This window comes from Triturus cristatus, chromosome 2_1 (assembly GCF_964204655.1).
Source record: "Triturus cristatus chromosome 2_1, aTriCri1.1, whole genome shotgun sequence".
Taxonomy (NCBI): Eukaryota; Metazoa; Chordata; class Amphibia; order Caudata; family Salamandridae; genus Triturus; species Triturus cristatus.
The window spans coordinates 313,210,779-313,228,666 of record NC_140581.1 but is presented as its reverse complement, the minus strand read 5'-3'; the positions used below and the strand labels follow the sequence as shown (position 1 = coordinate 313,228,666).

Genomic DNA, 17,888 nt, shown 5'->3' with positions numbered 1-17,888 from the left:
GCTAAAGCGCTGGCTCAGGCGAGACCTAAAAAGCACAGTGCACAACAATGCTAGGAACAGATTATTCCCAAATCCTTTCCATTCCTAACATGGCTAGGGCTCAAATATGCCCAATAGGGTTACACAGGAGGGTTAACTCCCAAAAATGTTTTCCCATATCAACGGAGAAAACAGGCAATAAGCCATCAAATATTATTAAGACTCACGGCAGAAAAAGCCATGGATTCATTGCAAACAGTAAATATTTGGGCACAACATTTCTAACAGGGCACCAGATGCAGCTCACCTCTGCAAATGGTTTCCAGGCAAATGGACGGAAGTGTCATAAAACCCCCTCCCCCACTCCACTTCTAAAGAGGACATAAGGAATTCTTCGGGTGGAATTAAAGGACCCCATAAAACTTGTGCTTATCTCGAGGAAGCGCATTCCTCACATGCTGTCTGAAAACTGGCAGAAACACAGGAATGAGGCCCCGGCAACAACACAGGTTGTAAGTGGGTTGTTCTCATAGATATTAAAGAACGCACTAACAAAGGGGGGAAATGCAACAGTTGGCCTTCTCTATAGCAGTCCAAACATACCATTTCACTGAAAGGCATTTAAAGTTCATAGAACAACAGATCACAACTAGTGTATGCTGGTGCCTCAAACACGCACTAACACGTGTGCGAGTGCTACATTTACCGCAGCTTAAAAGTAAAGCAACCGCCTTATAACCATTTCACATAGGTAATAAACAAAGGTACAAAACAAGTACAATATTTAGGTAAGTGACTTATCTTTCAATAGATCGCAAAATATTTATTAACAGCTGATGCTATATAACACATGGCACCACAGTTAACCCCTTCAGTGCCCATGACGAGATGGTCTCGTCATGGAGCGCGGTTGCGCTGTGCCCATGACGAGACTATCTCGTCATGAACCCCGCCCGCTAATGCAACGCCCGGCACAGGGCGGGGAAAGGGCGGGGCACTGAAGAGGTTAAAGAACGTATGGCCCAAAATAACACACTACGATAGGTACTATGTCAATATTTACCAGTTACTGCAGCAACTTCAACAAATTTAATAAAATTGCTGCGTAGCATTGCAACATGCACTGTAACAGAGGAACATCGTACTTCAAGGTACAAATACGCTCAAGATTGCAGCACTACCTACTAAGCCTCTGCAATCTCTAAGGTGCCGATAGTAGTTTAATATTATATGTTAACCTGCTTATACCAACAAATCCAGGTACACTGGATCAAGGACAAATGCGAGTTTGGCTCATACCCAAAATCACATGGCCTAGGCCTGCATATAGACAAGTACATAGGGCCATGCACATTTCCCTTCAAAACTACCCCCATAAAGGGCGGGGTAAACACAACATAAGGGTTTATATTTATTCTGCACCAAAAAATAAGCGAAGTATGTTGTGTTTCCAGCTCAAATATTTGGATACATCCCCAAATAACAGCGCACAATAAACTAACCCATCAAGGTATAGTTATATAGATATATAGGTATATGCATGCGTGCATACCATATATAGCTACATATTTCACTGTACACAGATATATATATATATGTGTATACATATAACTAGGAGGGAGACACACTATCAAGTACATATGTACAGGTGTAAATATATATACACTGTTCATATATATATTATCTACTGGCGGTCGCCAGTAGATAGTTATAGTTAGGACCCTGTTTCCATAGGAAATCCGCAACATTCTATTTTGAATAACTTTGGCGCCGGTCGACGAATCCTCGCGAATTTTTCAAAATAGGTGGGGCGCTACGCTCCGCTCCTACCCTGAAAGTCTCGGGGGGATTCGTCAAGCGGGGGCTGAGATAAAAGGGGGGTCCCAAAACGCGTTTTTCCCATGCATTTTTCCATAGGACCTTTAGACAGAGCTACAGCCCGAACGGCTGAACAGAATTTAATGAAATTTGGCAGAGAGGTAGTCCTCAGGTCAAGGAAGTGCCTTTTGTAGGTTTGGTGTAAATCTGTTCAGTAGATTCTGAGAAAATAGCCTTTAAATCAATATATATATCTGAGCCAGCTTACGGTGCGCTTACGGTGCGCTTACCGTACGCGTACGGTGACGTGCGCGAGCGCGATTCTGATTGGCCGTTAGATCTTAGTAAACATTCGAATCGGTCGAAACCAGGAAGCGGCGGCCGCCATTTTCTCTCTCGCACTCTGACAGGGGGTTGAAAAACAAAGTGCAAAACCATGTAAAGGGGCTGTTTAGACAGCTCCCAAGCACCTAGCCATGTCGAGGGAGTCCCCAACGATCCCCCAAGTGAAAAAAGGGAATTTTAATTTTTTCGAAAATTTCGCCGATTACGCTTACCGTACGCGTACGGTAATAAATAATAAAAAAAAATCCACATTCTCACCACCCCGTGTGCAAATGGTGGCCGAAGGACACCATTTGTGCATGGCTTATCACAGATGAACAAAACATATATTTTACCTGTCACAACGATGCTCATCATATGTCCTCCATGTGCGCACGGTGCGCGAAGCGCATCGTGCGTTCATGGCCCATCTAGCGTAACGTGGGCACGCGGTGCGCGAAGCGCACCGCGTGCTCACTGTGCGCGCACGGTGCGCGCACGGAACGAACTGCGTTAAGTGGGCGCGCACGCCACAAATGGCGTAAAGTAACTTAGCATTTAAAAAAACGTACAAATTCACTGAAAAAACCATAGGTTTCACACACGTTATAGTTAGGAATTAGCATTTAAAAAACCTTGCAAATTCACTGAAAAAACCATAGGTTTCACACATGTTATAGTTAGCTGGACATTTTACTGATAAAAAACCAATGAAATTCCCCCGTTATAGTTACTGTAGGCAACTATAACTCACGCGACCGTAATCCTCTGCTGATGACATATGTGTCTTTATGAAAAAAAAATATTTGTAATATATGTATAGCTAAAATTTAATGGAAGAAGACATGGGCAAATAAGTGTCTAAATACAGTATTAGCATCAGCAGAGGATTGCGGTCGCGTGAGTTATAGTTGCCTACAGTAACTATAACGGGGGAATTTCATTGGTTTTTTATCAGTAAAATGTCCAGCTAACTATAACATGTGTGAAACCTATGGTTTTTTCAGTGAATATATATATACACACATATACGCTCCCTTTAACATTGAAACACCGCATTACGCCGGTGTTAAAGGGAGTACAGGTTTTTTTTCTACGGAGCACATAACGGCCTCTTTTTAAACCCAGTCACACAAGACTTTAAACGCATACCAACTCCCTCCACCATGCACCACTACGGTGCTTCACAACCTTGTTTTGCAACAGGCATAATTCCGCAGACCGCCGCAAGAGGGGTCTGTACCTAGAAGCACTATACAAGCTTCTTACATACACCGGTCAACTTCTAATAAGGGAATAGGTTTTCACTCTAAAGAACTTACTATCCCCTAAATAATAAATGCATGTCTGAAAACGCTACACGGCTTCGTGTACATAAAACAGTACATATCTATAAGACAAGAAGGTGTTTACCACAACAACAGGAGAGCGGAGCAAAACATCGCTGTGAAACAGTTCGTGATAACACGGAGAGGCTTGTACATTGCTGCAGAGCCTCCGAGACTGCCTAGACCTATACATTGCGGTGAGACGTCTAAGGGGGCCCGGGAGAGGACTTTGTGCGGCAAGGACACTTGCGATTTTAATCTGCACCCACACACGCTTGTTCATGCATCACCAGCACTCACTTTGGGTTACAAGGGGTCAACAGGCCAAAGCACGTACCAGCAAGCCGAAAGGGTGCTTTCTGGGAGTCGTGGTCCACCAGAGGGACTGCGAAGTAGTGCTACTGCGATTGGTTGACTCTGCTGGGCTCCCACCAATGGGAGTAAAATGGATAATTTGAAAGGCAACAGGGAGCAGTTTCAGGTGTTTGGCATTTGATAAAGGACTCAACCCGAAACGCGTCATGCCCTCCATGCAGCAATAAAGTGTTCTCCAAAGGCTCCCCGTTGTGTCCCTCTGGTTCTTTTCTCTCGCGGGAGAGGAATCTTTGGTGGATATATATATATATACATATACGCTCCCTTTAACATTGAAACACCACATTACGCCGGTGTTAAAGGGAGTACAGGTTTTTTTTCTACGGAGCACATAACGGCCTCTTTTTAAACCCAGTCACACAAGACTTTAAACGCATACCAACTCCCTCCACCATGCACCACTACGGTGCTTCACAACCTTGTTTTGCAACAGGCATAATTCCGCAGACTGCCGCAAGAGGGGTCTGTACCTAGAAGCACTATACAAGCTTCTTACATACACCGGTCAACTTCTAATAAGGGAATAGGTTTTCACTCTAAAGAACTTACTATCCCCTAAATAATCAATGCATGTCTGAAAACGCTACACGGCTTTGTGTACATAAAACAGCACATATCTATAACACAAGAAGGTGTTTACCACCACAACAGAGGCAAGTTAGTTTCATCACACACACGTTTATTGGGCATGGCGACCCCAAAAGGTGAGTCAGCTCCTACCACGGAGACTGATTTCCACACCATAAGGGAGCTGGCAGCTCTTCAAGGGGAGTTGACTGCGACTTCCAAATCTACCACATAAGGCAGGCAATTCAGGTTGACCGCGACCTTATGGGACACCGTAAGGGAACCGGCAACTCTTCTATAGGAGTTGACCGCAAGTTCCAAGGGTAACCCAAATGGCCAGCTACTGCGGTAGACCGCGACCATTAAATTTGCCACAAAAAGTGGGGGTTAACACCCTACCACCACATAAATCACCTATCCACAATAAAAGGAAACTATTCATCACCGTAAAACATGCATAGACATACTGTATAACAAAGCAGGTAAACAGGCACAAAAATAAGGCCCATACCTCACATCGGGTCCACCAGATAGGCCCGCCTACTCAAAAAGATGTATTCCTGAAAATACAAAATATAACACAGCCCTTTACCAGGTTGTTTTTCACTTACAAAAGCTATTAACCTGCATAAAGGCAGATTGAAAACTTTACCAAGTGCATTTTAAACAGCTGCCTTACTCATTTGTTTCTGTATCTTTCCCTTACATATTATCAATAGGGTGCTCAGTACCAATAAGGGTATTCATTAGCCCACAAAAACATGTGAGCCCGTTAGCAAATAGTTGGCCACGTGCCCACTGTGCACACTACACATTAAGGGCGGTAACCCAGATTCAAAGGCCAGGGGCTACTGATGTCCCATGGATACCGAAGGAGCACAACCTTCAACCACAACCCAGGGTTATCCTCCTACTTCCTAGATACCTCCAAACCCACAGAAGTAATAAAACGGAGGTGACACCAAAGCAAGCATACACGTATGTAAGCATACCCACACAGCACACATACATATGTACTTGCCTGTACATATACATGTCAACAGCTTTGGTATACAAGGTGGATTCAGTACTTCACATAAGGGAAAATATACAGGCATATGTAGGCCTGTATATAAGTGTAAATATATGTATATATGTATATATTTATATATATATATAATAAATATATATATAAGTATGTATATATTTATATATATACATGTAGTGTAGTTATACGTAGGTTTACAAGGTACAAACTAAAGTGCCCCACAAGCTACCTACACTGCCTTACCATACAAATGCGCTCGGCATATAACAAGGTAAAGCCTTCTTTCCTCTCCCCTTAATTGCTCATAGACATGGACAGAGCACATACTCATATGATACCGTCCCCGTTCGGGAACACCATAAACAGGGAAGGGTAACAGCTGACTTCAACACGTCAGCAGCATACGCTTAGCGCTTCATGTCGCTACCCAAATCAAGTATCAAATAAGGGATACTTACACACTTAAAGCAACCAGACACCCCGATAACCCTTAAGTTATATCTACACAAGGCATTAAAGCCTGCCCATTGCAGCCACAAAAAAAAAACGATTTCAATCAAACAGAAGCTAGTGGTTGGTAAAAACCACATTAAATATAAAGATGAATGGGCCTGCAAAAAATATTATATTTGTTTCAAGATACAAACGGTTAACAGCTAACGGACAAACGTAAATTAGGTTTTTTTTGGTGTCACGTCTAAAAATAGTTACCACACTCGCAAGAGTGTATGGGTATACTCTTCTACAGTAGCACTATTTGGATACCTACAGGTGCCGATTCCGATCCGTTAAAAAAATTTACCGACCGACTGGTATCTGTATTTTTTTACGTACGAATCGTACAAGTTCCGTACAAACGGCGAAGTACGATTCGTACGTGAAAAAAACATACGAATGACCTCGGGAAAAGTCTACGACACGTCCCCGGACAGTTTTACGTACGAGTCGTAAAACTGAAGTCCGAGCGCACAAGTCCGATCCGTACCGGCGTCCCGAATACACAAGCGTATGGAAAACGTCCCATACGTAGCGAACTGTGCACGACCCCTACCTTGGGTACACTTGGGCCCGGGGTACGAGTCGTACGCCCCCCCCAGCCTCCCACCTCTCCCGCGTACGTCCGCACCGTACCCCCAGCCCCCTGTATGTACGCGCCGTACCCCCAGCCCCCCGTATGTACGCACTGTACCCCCAGCCCCCCGTATGTACGCACCGTACCCCCACCGTAGCGCTGGGGGTACGGTGCGTACATACGGGGGCCTGGGGGTACGGTGGTTACATACGGGGGCTGGGGTACGGTGCATACATACGGGGGGCTGGGGGTACGGTGCATACATACGGGGGGCTGGGGGTACGGTGCGTACATACGGGGGGCTGGGGGTACGGTGCGTACCGGGCCCCCTTTTCCTCGTGCATCGCGGCGTACTTAGCTTTTCGGCACTTTTTGGCTCCCGTAAAAATATAGCCATGCGGAGTGCTGTGGGTACGAATCGTACTTGCTGGTCCGTAAAATGCTGCCTGACTCCGTGCGGACGTCGCGTACGCGCTGTCCAGGATCGAAATTGTATGTATTTTTTAGCCGCACAGTGTTTTTTACGATACGTACGGAAATGGTATTTCTGTACGAATCGTACTTGCTGGTTTGTACTGTGGAATTCCCGGGTACGAGTCGTACGGAGAAAACGCTCCGTACGACCATTTGTACCCGGGTTTTACAGGATCGGAATCGGCACCCTACTATATACACACAACGGGAGGACACATATTCTCTCAAAAAGAACAAGTGGTACACAACGCCATTTGGTTTTTTAATATCCAGTGGAGATTAACTACACTTCACTCCCTCTTCCACTATCGCTAAATACCGCTACACAATCTATGCACAGTATGTGAATCTGGAAGACGTCTATGCTGCAAAACGAAACTAGTTACTTACCTGCAAGAATAATTTTGCAGCATAGACTCTTCTAGATTCACATACGGCCCTCCCTCCTCCCCTGTGAAGGAGTAAAAAGTAGCAAAACTGGAAAATAACAATAAAAAAAACAAGGAAAAGGGACAAAGGAGACTCAGAACATAGTCCCTAAATAAACATGGTACATAAGTACTAATAAGGGCTAACAAATAGCAAAAGGCTATACGTTCCCACTTACAGTAGTACATACGTACTATATAAGAATTAAACAATAGCAAATGTGTTACATCTGGATAACAAGGTGACCTTTTAAAAACCAGCTATCTACATAGCTCATAAACAAACAAATAAATAACATTGTAACAAGCATTGAAGATGCAATAGGCCTCGCCTTTTATTAAGTTAAAGCCATTTGCTGTGCTAATGGTATTATATAGCAAAGCAAATGGCTTTAACTTAATAAAAGGTGAGGCCTATTGCATTTTCATTGCTTGTACTATGCACTGTTTACCTAACAGCATTCCTGGGCAGAGCTGGGGGAGGGGGTAGGGGGCCAGAGAGGGGTGGCAGGGACTTTCGGGCTTCATGTTTACAGTGCAGCGCTTGAGAAGCGAGCAGCAGAGGCAGGGCTCTGGACCGGGGTGGGAATGCTGGGTGGTGGAGAGGGAGGAAGAAATACGACCCAACATGGCAGCTGCAACCGGGTGCAAAGCACTCTCCGTGGGCAAAGGCATGGATACCCGACGGCTTAGGTGCATTAGAAATTGCAAATATAAAAGTTAAGTTTATTTTTTTTTCCAGCCGGGTAACCGCTACAAAGCTGACCGCCCCCACTATCTGCCAGCTCCAAGAAACCATTTGGGTCCCAATGAGCGCTACGCACGTTTAATGCGACCCTGTAGGCGTCGAGTTGAAGACAAAAACAATGCACTGTCCAACCAAACTACCCAAAAAGCGCTGGTGGCTATGATGCAACACATACGAAAAAATGTAATGTTTTTTTTTGAGGGGATGGAAAAGTAGCTGACAAGCGGGCCTAGTAACCTTGAGCTGACGCTGTATAACACACTTTTGGAATTTTCAGCAACTTGGCTAACGGCAAACAAATACTGCTAACCTCCAACTTGTTTGTGTGTTTTTAATCAATGAGTGCCTATTCAAGATGCCGGGTAGTCAAGGAGGCATCAGCAGTGTGCAGCGAAAACTTCGATTGTCGAATATTTTAAAGCACCAAAGCAAAAAGTGACTAATGGATTGTACTGAAAACTTCAGATAGGAATTATTCACTAGTTAGCACTGGTGCAGGTGACCATGCACCCGTGGAGAGAGGGATGTATGACGATACATCGCGCGCGCTCCCATCGCGTGCGTTAACAACGCGGCGAATACATCGCGAAATCCATCACATCGTCATTTAGAACATCGTGCGCCGTTGCAACGCGAATGCGTTGCTGCCTATAGCCAAGCATGAAACCTCGCCAACGTTAACATCGGACGTCGTAACATCGGATGTCATAACATCGCGTCCCCCCCCCCCCTACCCATGACGGCAATTCTTTTATTTCTATTACCCTACAATGTTTGTTTGCGCCAGTATAGGAAAAGAAACATAAGCCAAAGGACTGAAAGTGCAGGAGTCACATGGCATTCATACTGGATCGGCAGTAGTTAAAGAGTGCTTTGTGTGGAGTAGCACAAACGCAGAGCCGAAAAAGAACCAGCATAGTTGGGAGGTTTCTTTAATAATACGAATCGATTTCTAGTCCAATTTACCCTTTTTGCAGCATTAATCAATGTTCTAATGTATATTTTGCGGTGTGTTGCAGTTCTGGGATCAAAGTTAATAGCGCACTATTGATATTAGGACTTTAAGTTATAAATTGGAAGTAACAAAAGGATGTCTCTTTTGAAAGCAGTAATCTGCTGATCTGTTTACATCGTATGCACTCTGTAATCACCTTGGTACATGTTCTTTGCACCCGGCATATTAACCCTCTGCACTACCTTCACAGAGGTCACAACCTCAAGTATACAAAACACTGATCTCTTTCCAGGATGCTAACTAATCACACAAGTTTTCTTGACATTTCTGTGAGGCCTGGTAATTGCCGGCATAAAGAAATGCTGCAGCAGGTGTGTCAAAAGGTGTATAAACTTCCAAACACGGCGCCCCCAGGACTATTTGCGTATCGTCCACTTGGTGGCAGCGGAGTGACGTCTTTAGTACATGTTTGCGCCATATGCTCGAATATGCACTGTTATGCAAATTAGCCTCCTTAAAATCACCCACTTTGCTAGTTAATAAAGTAATCCCACATAACCGAACCCAACGCATCTGTTTAGCCTCCTTAAAATCACCCACTTAGCTCGTTAATAAAGTAGTCCCACATGGTTCTCCCTGGGCCTGACATTATTTAATGTCTACGTAGCCTTTTGGGTTTGAGACTGTATCATATGCCAACACCCACTTCTTATCTCCTGTGGGCAAGACCTGGTAGTGGTAAGATCGCGGCTTGATGAGATGATCAAAAAATGCCTCCAATTGACCAGCGACAACCTCTGGTCGGTGGACTGGTGGGTGGCCCAATTCCAAAACCAGTTGTAAAGAATCTGTGTCAAGCTCCACCAAACCCTGTTCATGAAAGTCCACATTAACACGAGCTGTGCCACTTGCTTTGCCTTTGTGCACCTGGTAAAAAAGTCTTTCCTCTGCTTCCTTGTACTTGTAGACAGACCCTGGTCCAGGTGCTAATTACTTGCTCACGATTATTCTGCAGATATGCGCATGTCCTGACATCCCCAAGTTTAAAGATTAAAGAAAGTACTAAAAACCTGGGTGTTTTTATTCTTCTGTGCCGCCACTGAGTAACAACTGCCACGCGTGCTGATCAAGCTGCAGGTAGCGCAAAATACAGCAGCACGATTATTCTGCAACCTCCACCTGCAGATATGCGCCTGTCCTGACATCCCCAAGTGTAAAGAAACGACAAAAACCTGGGTGTTTTTAGTGCCACGGCACATTTTAAAGAAACGACAAAAAACCTGGGTGTTTTTAGTGCCACGGCACATTTTTATAATATAACCACTGCCACGGAACATTTTCGTCCATAAATCCGCAATCCCTCCATTCAGGCAGGTGCAAATCGTTTTGAGAAACAACACACATCACATCTTTGGAGCGTCTTAACTCCTTCACTGTAAGTAGATGCCACTTTCTGTCTCAAAATGATGTCAGTTTAGCAAAGATGCAAAGATGGACATATGCGTAGGGTGTTTAATATATTCTGAGATTTAAAGTTCAACCGTCATAACAACTGGCACGGGACATTTCCGTCTCCATTCGGCCAGAGATTTAAAGTTCAACCGTCATACGCACGAGTTTCTGCGTCGCAATTGCTCGCGTTTTAAACGGTAGCGATTTAAATGTGCCTGCGCATTACTAGCATGCGATGTATAAGCATGCGGTGTGAAGCCTCCAGCAATGTAAAATCCGCGTTGCGATGGCAGCGCGTGAACACGGAGTCGTTGTAATGGGTATTTCCCGGAGAGAGGAGTGAGGGGCACATACGCGCTGGAGTGAGGAGGGGGTCGCGTCCCTTCAAAATAATAGCGAGAGGTGCAGCACTCACAACAGGAAGCTCATGGCGGCAGTCGGGTCTCCTTTCTTCGTCGCTTAACTGCACACCGAACAAAACAAACTCAGAACGGGTAAAGGCGGGGGAGCCTGGAGCACGGCAACGACTTCCGGAGCCAAAGACACCGCAACCTCCCCGCCAACAGCAGCGGAAACCGGGGCGAGAAACAGAACAAGAGATGATAAAGAGAGGGGGTGAGAATTTCAATGAGAGATAAGATTAGACATGTAGAGAGAAGTAGGGGAGGGGAGATAGAGAGAGGGGCAGCGTGAGAAATAGGGGGTACAAACAATGAGAAAGTGAAGCTAAGAAAGACATGAACGAATTGGGAGAAAAGACGCCCCAGTTGGACTGGCTCGCGAACCGTCCCAGTTGGACTGACTCGCATTACTGGTTTCTTATCTTTATGGGGCCATGTGTTTGGCCCCATAAAGATAAGAAAACCTTTTATGCCAGCAGTAAGTCGGGGCAGCCAGTCCAACTGGGACGGCTCTAAAAGCGAAAAGTGTACGTCACGAGACGCTCCTTTCCAATTGCTGGCCACCGTTTAGCATAAACGGTGACGCCAGCCAATGGAAAGGAGGGGCGGGCCTTAAAGCCCACTAGAGAAATTTAATCAAAACATTAAATCTCGCCAGCGTGACTGTGCATGTCTGCGCAGTCTTACGCCAGGTGAGACCTAAAAAGCATACCACATAAGTGACTATGCTTATCATACTAATCCAACGGAAATATATACAGCAACATTGTTAAAAAATAAACGAGTATAGCTGAAAAAGAAATAAATACATTAAATAAATAAACAAACAAATAAAAATAAATATCTATATAGGAATCTATATATATACACATATATATATATATATATATATATATATATATATATATATATATATATATATATATATATATATATATATATTCACTGAAAAAACCATAGGTTTCACACACGTTATAGTTAGGAGATAGCATTTAAAAAACCTTGCTAATTCACTGAAAAAACCATAGGTTTCACACATGTTATAGTTAGCTGGACATTTTACTGATAAAAAACCAATGAAATTCCCCCGTTATAGTTACTGTAGGCAACTATAACTCACGCGACCGCAATCCTCTGCTGATGCTAATACTGTATTTAGACACTTATTTGCCCATATCTTCTTCCATTAAATTTTAGCTATACATATATTACAAATATTTTTTTTTCATAAAGACACATATGTCATCAGCAGAGGATTACGGTCGCGTGAGTTATAGTTGCCTACAGTAACTATAACGGGGGAATTTCATTGGTTTTTTATCAGTAAAATGTCCAGCTAACTATAACATGTGTGAAACCTATGGTTTTTTCAGTGAATTAGCAAGGTTTTTTAAATGCTATTTCCTAACTATAACGTGTGTGAAACCTATGGTTTTTTCAGTGAATTTGTACGGTTTTTTAAATGCTAAGTTACTTTACGCCATTTGTGGCGTGCGCGCCCACTTAACGCAGTTCGTTCCGTGCACGGTTTTTATCAACTTTAATAAGCCCTGTACATTTGGTGGCCTTCGGCCACCAAAAGCACAGGGGGTGAGGTCAATGTGGATAGTGTTTTTTTTATTTCGATTTTATAATTTCATGTTGCCAAAATTACGTTTTTTTTCTCTATTAATAAGCCCTGCACATTTGGTGGCCTGCGGCCACCAAAAGCACAGGGGGTGGGGTAAGTGTGGATAGTGTTTTTTGTATTTTTATTTTTTTACCGTAAGCGTACGGTAAGCTTACGGTAAGCGTACGGTAAGCGTACGGTAAGCGTACCCCGCGAAATTGCCGAAAAAAAAATAAAACCGTTTTTGCTCTTGGGGGATGTTTGGGGACTCCCTCAACATGACTATGTGGGAGGGAGTTGTCAAAACAGCCCCGTAACATGTTTTTGGCCATCATGTTTGATAAACAACACTCAGTGCGAGAGACAAAATGGCGGACGCCGCTTCCTGGTTTCGGCCGATTCGAATGTTTACTAAGATCTAAGAGCCAATCAGAATCGCGCTCGCGCACGCCACCGTAAGCTTACGGTAAGCGTACGGTAAGCGTACGGTAAGCGTACCGTAAGCGGGCTCAGATATATATATTGATTTAAAGGCTATTTTCTCAGAATCTACTGAACAGATTTACACCAAACCTACAAAAGGCACTTCCTTGACCTAGGGACTACCTCTCTGCCAAATTTCTAGTAATTCTGTTCAGCCGTTCGGGCTGTAGCTCGTTCTAAAGGTCCTATGGAAAAATGCATGGGAAAAACGCGTTTTGGGACCCCCCTTTTATCTCAGCCCCCGCTTGACGAATCCCCCCGAGACTTTCAGGGTAGGAGCGGAGCGTAGCGCCCCACCTATTTTGAGAAATTCGCGAGGATTCGTCGACCGGCGCCAAAGTTATTCAAAATAGAATGTTGAGGTTTTCCTATGGAAACGTGGTCCTAACTATAACTACCTACTGGCGACCGCCAGTAGGTAATATATATATATATATATATATATATATATATATATATATATATATATATATATATATTGATAAATCACCTTTTAAAGGTTAACTAGTGTCCCTGCACTCTCAACTCAATAAACACATGCAAGCAATATTTAACTAATTCAACAAGCAGACACAATCTTAAAGCAAAATAAGGGGAAAAATAATCTGAGAGCTTGCACACAGACAAAGGGGGGGTTGTTGCCTGACCAAGGGCATCAGGTTTCACAACCATCCAACAGAAGAAAATAAAAGAAAAGCACTTTCTGACTCCAACCACTAAATGGCTGAATATGCACAGTATGTGAATCTAGCAGAGTCTATGCTGCAAAACTATTCTTACAGGTAAGTAACTAGTTTTATTTCACCCTTCCTGCTCCTTTCTGTGACTAAAAGCGTCAGGCCACATTCACCACACAGTCGAATAATGGATTTAAAATCATGGGCAAGTGTTAAACTGTTTTTTTATTTTATAGAAGTCTCTCAGGGCAGTTGTGAAGTGCATGTAGGTCTTGTGGTGGTCTTTCTAGTATTTTGTACTTCAATAATGTCAATATTGTTTGCTTCTTAATGTACTTTTTTGTTTCGCCATTAGGTGCGGGCGCCTTGTATCTCACCTGGGTTTGCCGTACACCTTTCTCTCTTTTCCATACGTTGAGGAATCAATAAGAATCGCATACTGTGAAAACAAATGTGGCATCTGCAAAAATACGGTACTTTCATGTCCTAGTTATATTATTATTAAGATACATACAGTGAAACTGAAGTGTCCTTTAAATAACGTAATAATGAAACACATTATGGTTTTAATCCATCATTAAAATGATTTTTGCTTCATTGTTCTTAAATCACAGGTCACATTTGCAAGACTGTTTAGCAGAGATTTTAGAATACAGTAAAAAGCACAGTCCTTTTCACATTTATTTTGAGTTTCAAAATGTACACAGTGGCTTATTTATGAGAACCCTGAATCACTTTTGCCCACATAAAGTGGTACGAGAGTGATGCAGGGCTTTCAATCCGATTTATGAAGCCATGCAAAGCCACCCTGCGTGACTTTGAGTGGCCTCATAAATCTTGAGTAAGGCAACTGGCTCTGTCGGCTTACTCGGCGCCCGGGAGGTGTTCCAAGGGCTTTGGGGCAGGTTTTCCCATGCAACACCCATGGATTTTGATGCTGCCCCAGATTTACAAAATCATGTAAACACACCATTTTGTCTTCCTGTTCAGATGAATAGATTAATTGTGATATACTTGCAATTACACTTATCACATTTTATTAATCATAGTCAACACAATGTTCATCTATAACCTGAGATATGTTTTGTTTTGATACAGAGATCACTTAGAATGTTTATGCATCATATTCATTTGTAACATACATAGAGAAATATATATACTGCTATCATTTTGTTACTGCTGCTTTATTAGGTGAGAACACATTGTTCGTTTTTTTACAGTAATATGTGTGTAAATTATTAGGCTTGACCAGGTGGTAGAAAAAGTCGGGTTGTAATAGGACCTGACTAAGCTCTAACTATATCCGCCCTCAGCCACTCAGAACTTTCCTACAGTAACGCTAAACCATTGTTCATCACTTGCAGGAGCTCAATGATTAGAGCATGCTTCAGAATTGGGTGGTAACAGAACAAGCATTTGCAATGCAATCGGTCTCGCTTTGGGACCTCATAAGTATTTAGCGATGTAGTGGGACAACTCTAGAGGGGTGTGGACGAAAGGGATTTGCGTGGGTAGGCTTTAGGCAGAACGAGTGCAGAATATCAGATAAACACACAGAAGTTGTTTTGCACTGAAACGATCTTAGGCAAGAAACTCAAAATACAAAAAAGGAAATGCATCACAAACAACAACGTTGTCTTCAAAAGTCAGAATCTTTGAGTGCAGTGCTGTCTCCACTTTAAAAGAACTGAAATGTGACTCCCATGGCTCCTTTTTCACCCCTCTGGACAAGATGAGGAATGCAGCAAAAGGGTAAAGGGACGGGCAAAGCTTGTGGCCTTACGGGCAGGGCTGTCATCTTTACAAATTGGGAACCATGTTTGAGTTTCGGAGGAACAGGAAAAAGCATGACATGAGCAGGGATTTCTGATAAAGTGCGTGTACCTTTTAAGCAAACAAAAACCAAATATGTAAATCTCTGCATTTAAGCAATGGCCTGGTGGAGCTATGTATGAGAAGCAGCAGTGGCCTGGCGGAGCTGTGTATGAGAAGCAGCAGTGGCCTGGTGGAGCTATGTATGAGAAGCAGCAGTGGCCTGGCGGAGCTGTGTATGAGAAGCAGCAGTGGCCTGGTGGAGATGTGCGTAGAGAAGCAGCAGTGGCCCGGTGGAGTTGTGTATGAGAAGCAGCAGCGGCCCGGTAGAGCTGTGTATGAGAAGTAGCAGTGGCCCGGTGGAGCTGTGTATGGGAAGCAGCAGTGGCCCGGTGGAGATGTGCGTAGAGAAGCAGCAGTGGCCCGGTGGAGTTGTGTATGAGAAGCAGCAGCGGCCCGGTAGAGCTGTGTATGAGAAGTAGCAGTGGCCTGGTGGAGCTATGTATGAGAAGCAGCAGTGGCCTGGCGGAGCTGTGTATGAGAAGCAGCAGTGGCCTGGTGGAGATGTGCGTAGAGAAGCAGTAGTGGCCCGGTGGAGTTGTGTATGAGAAGCAGCAGTGGCCTGGTGGAGCTGTGTATAAGAAGCAGCAGTGGCCCGGTGGAGTTGTGTATGAGAAGCAGCAGTGACCCGGTGGAGCTGTGTATGAGAATCAGCAGTTGCCTGGTGGAGCTGTGTGCAGAGAAGCAGCAGTGGCCTGGTGGAGCTGTGTATGAGAAGCAGCAGTGGCCCGGTGGAGATGTGTGCAAAGAAGCAGAAGTGGCCTGGTGGAGCTGTGTATGAGAAGCAGCAGTGGCCCGGTGGAGTTGTGTATGAGAAACAACAGTGGCCCTGTAGAGCTGTGTATGAGAAGCAGCAGTGGCCTGGTGGAGCTGTGTATGAGAAGCAGCAGTGGCCCGGTGGAGTTGTGTATGAGAAACAACAGTGGCCCTGTAGAGCTGTGTATGAGAAGCAGCAGTGGCCTGGTGGAGCTGTGTATAAGAAGCAGCAGTGGCCCGGTGGAGTTGTGTATGAGAAGCAGCAGTGACCCGGTGGAGCTGTGTATGAGAATCAGCAGTTGCCTGGTGGAGCTGTGTGCAGAGAAGCAGCCGTGGCCTGGTGGAGCTTTACACAGAGAAGCAGCCGTGGCCTGGTGGAGCTGTGTATGAGAAGAAGCAGCGGCCTGGTGCAGCTGCACATCTCTCATGGAAATGCATCCTTAGCTTCTAAATTCCTTGCACCACTAGAATGCTTGGTGGCTCTGCCGCTAGTGCTTGGCCTATTCTCCCTCTGTTTCTTGGTGCTCTTGGGTCTCAGAGAACTAAAGGCTCAGAGTAACAGAATTGCTGGTGCAAGAGTGGCCCGAGGCACATTCAGTGCCTGCTGCGCCGACATGATGCCTCCATAAGAGCGGGGGCATTCCAGGCTCTGATTTTTGCCCCTGCACCTGACTACAAATGCATAGACATTCATTAAATCCTCTTGTCAGAGCTGTGCCCTGACTGTGGCAGCCAAAGGGGTTCCAGCCGGACAAAGCACCCACAGACACGGCAGCCCATCAGGGGAAACAAATACGCTAACGTGCCTGTCTCTACACTTGTGCCATGTACGTTGGTGTACTCAAATATAGCAATAATCGCCATTAGCATAATACACAATACCAAATAAATTGGATGAAAATGTGTGCCTTAGATAAATGTATGCTTTGCAGGCTGTAAGGATTATTAAAACAAATGCCTTAACCGACTGAGAAGCCTCAAAAGGACACAACCATTCATATGCCTGTTAACAACAGTGCACTGAAGCAAGCGCTGTAAACCTTTAAGCTACATTACAATTTAAAATAAACCTTTGGCGAACAGATTGAACAGAGATGTACGCACTAAGGGTATTAACCACCTGAGCTACCTTACAACTTTCATACATTTATACACTTAGCGTATACATGCTGATTTCTGCTTCAGGTACCTTAACCCCTCAAGCTATCTTAAAATGTACCCTCTTTCTGAATATTTAAGTAAGTCGGAAGAGCAGCTGTGTTGTACAGATAGAGGCATCTAATGCACATCACATTGTTCTGTTGCTCTCGGAGAGGTCTGCCCTACATAAGTACTACTATATAAAACCTATAGCACGTGGTATTCGAAGTAAGGGATATTTGAACCAGCACAGCCAGTTAACAATTAAATGTACACAAGTTGGACACACACAATACATGCACATTATATCCTCAACTTTCTTTTTCACAAATCATCATTTTCCAGAGTGGTCTTTCAAATAGTTCAATTCAACTAAATGAAAACTACAACTCTCAGAATGCAC

At 44.1% G+C, this 17,888-nt stretch overlaps 1 protein-coding gene across 1 annotated transcript in view; it reads left to right on the top strand.

Annotated features, from left to right (window-relative positions):
- The window catches only part of SELENOP (selenoprotein P), a 46,286-nt gene that overhangs the window by 20,743 nt on the left and 7,655 nt on the right, over positions 1-17,888 (top strand). The window contains exon 4 of the mRNA XM_085631203.1: positions 14,073-14,190. Coding sequence (XP_085487329.1) covers positions 14,073-14,190 — 118 coding nt within the window. The remainder of the gene's footprint in view (positions 1-14,072; positions 14,191-17,888) is intronic.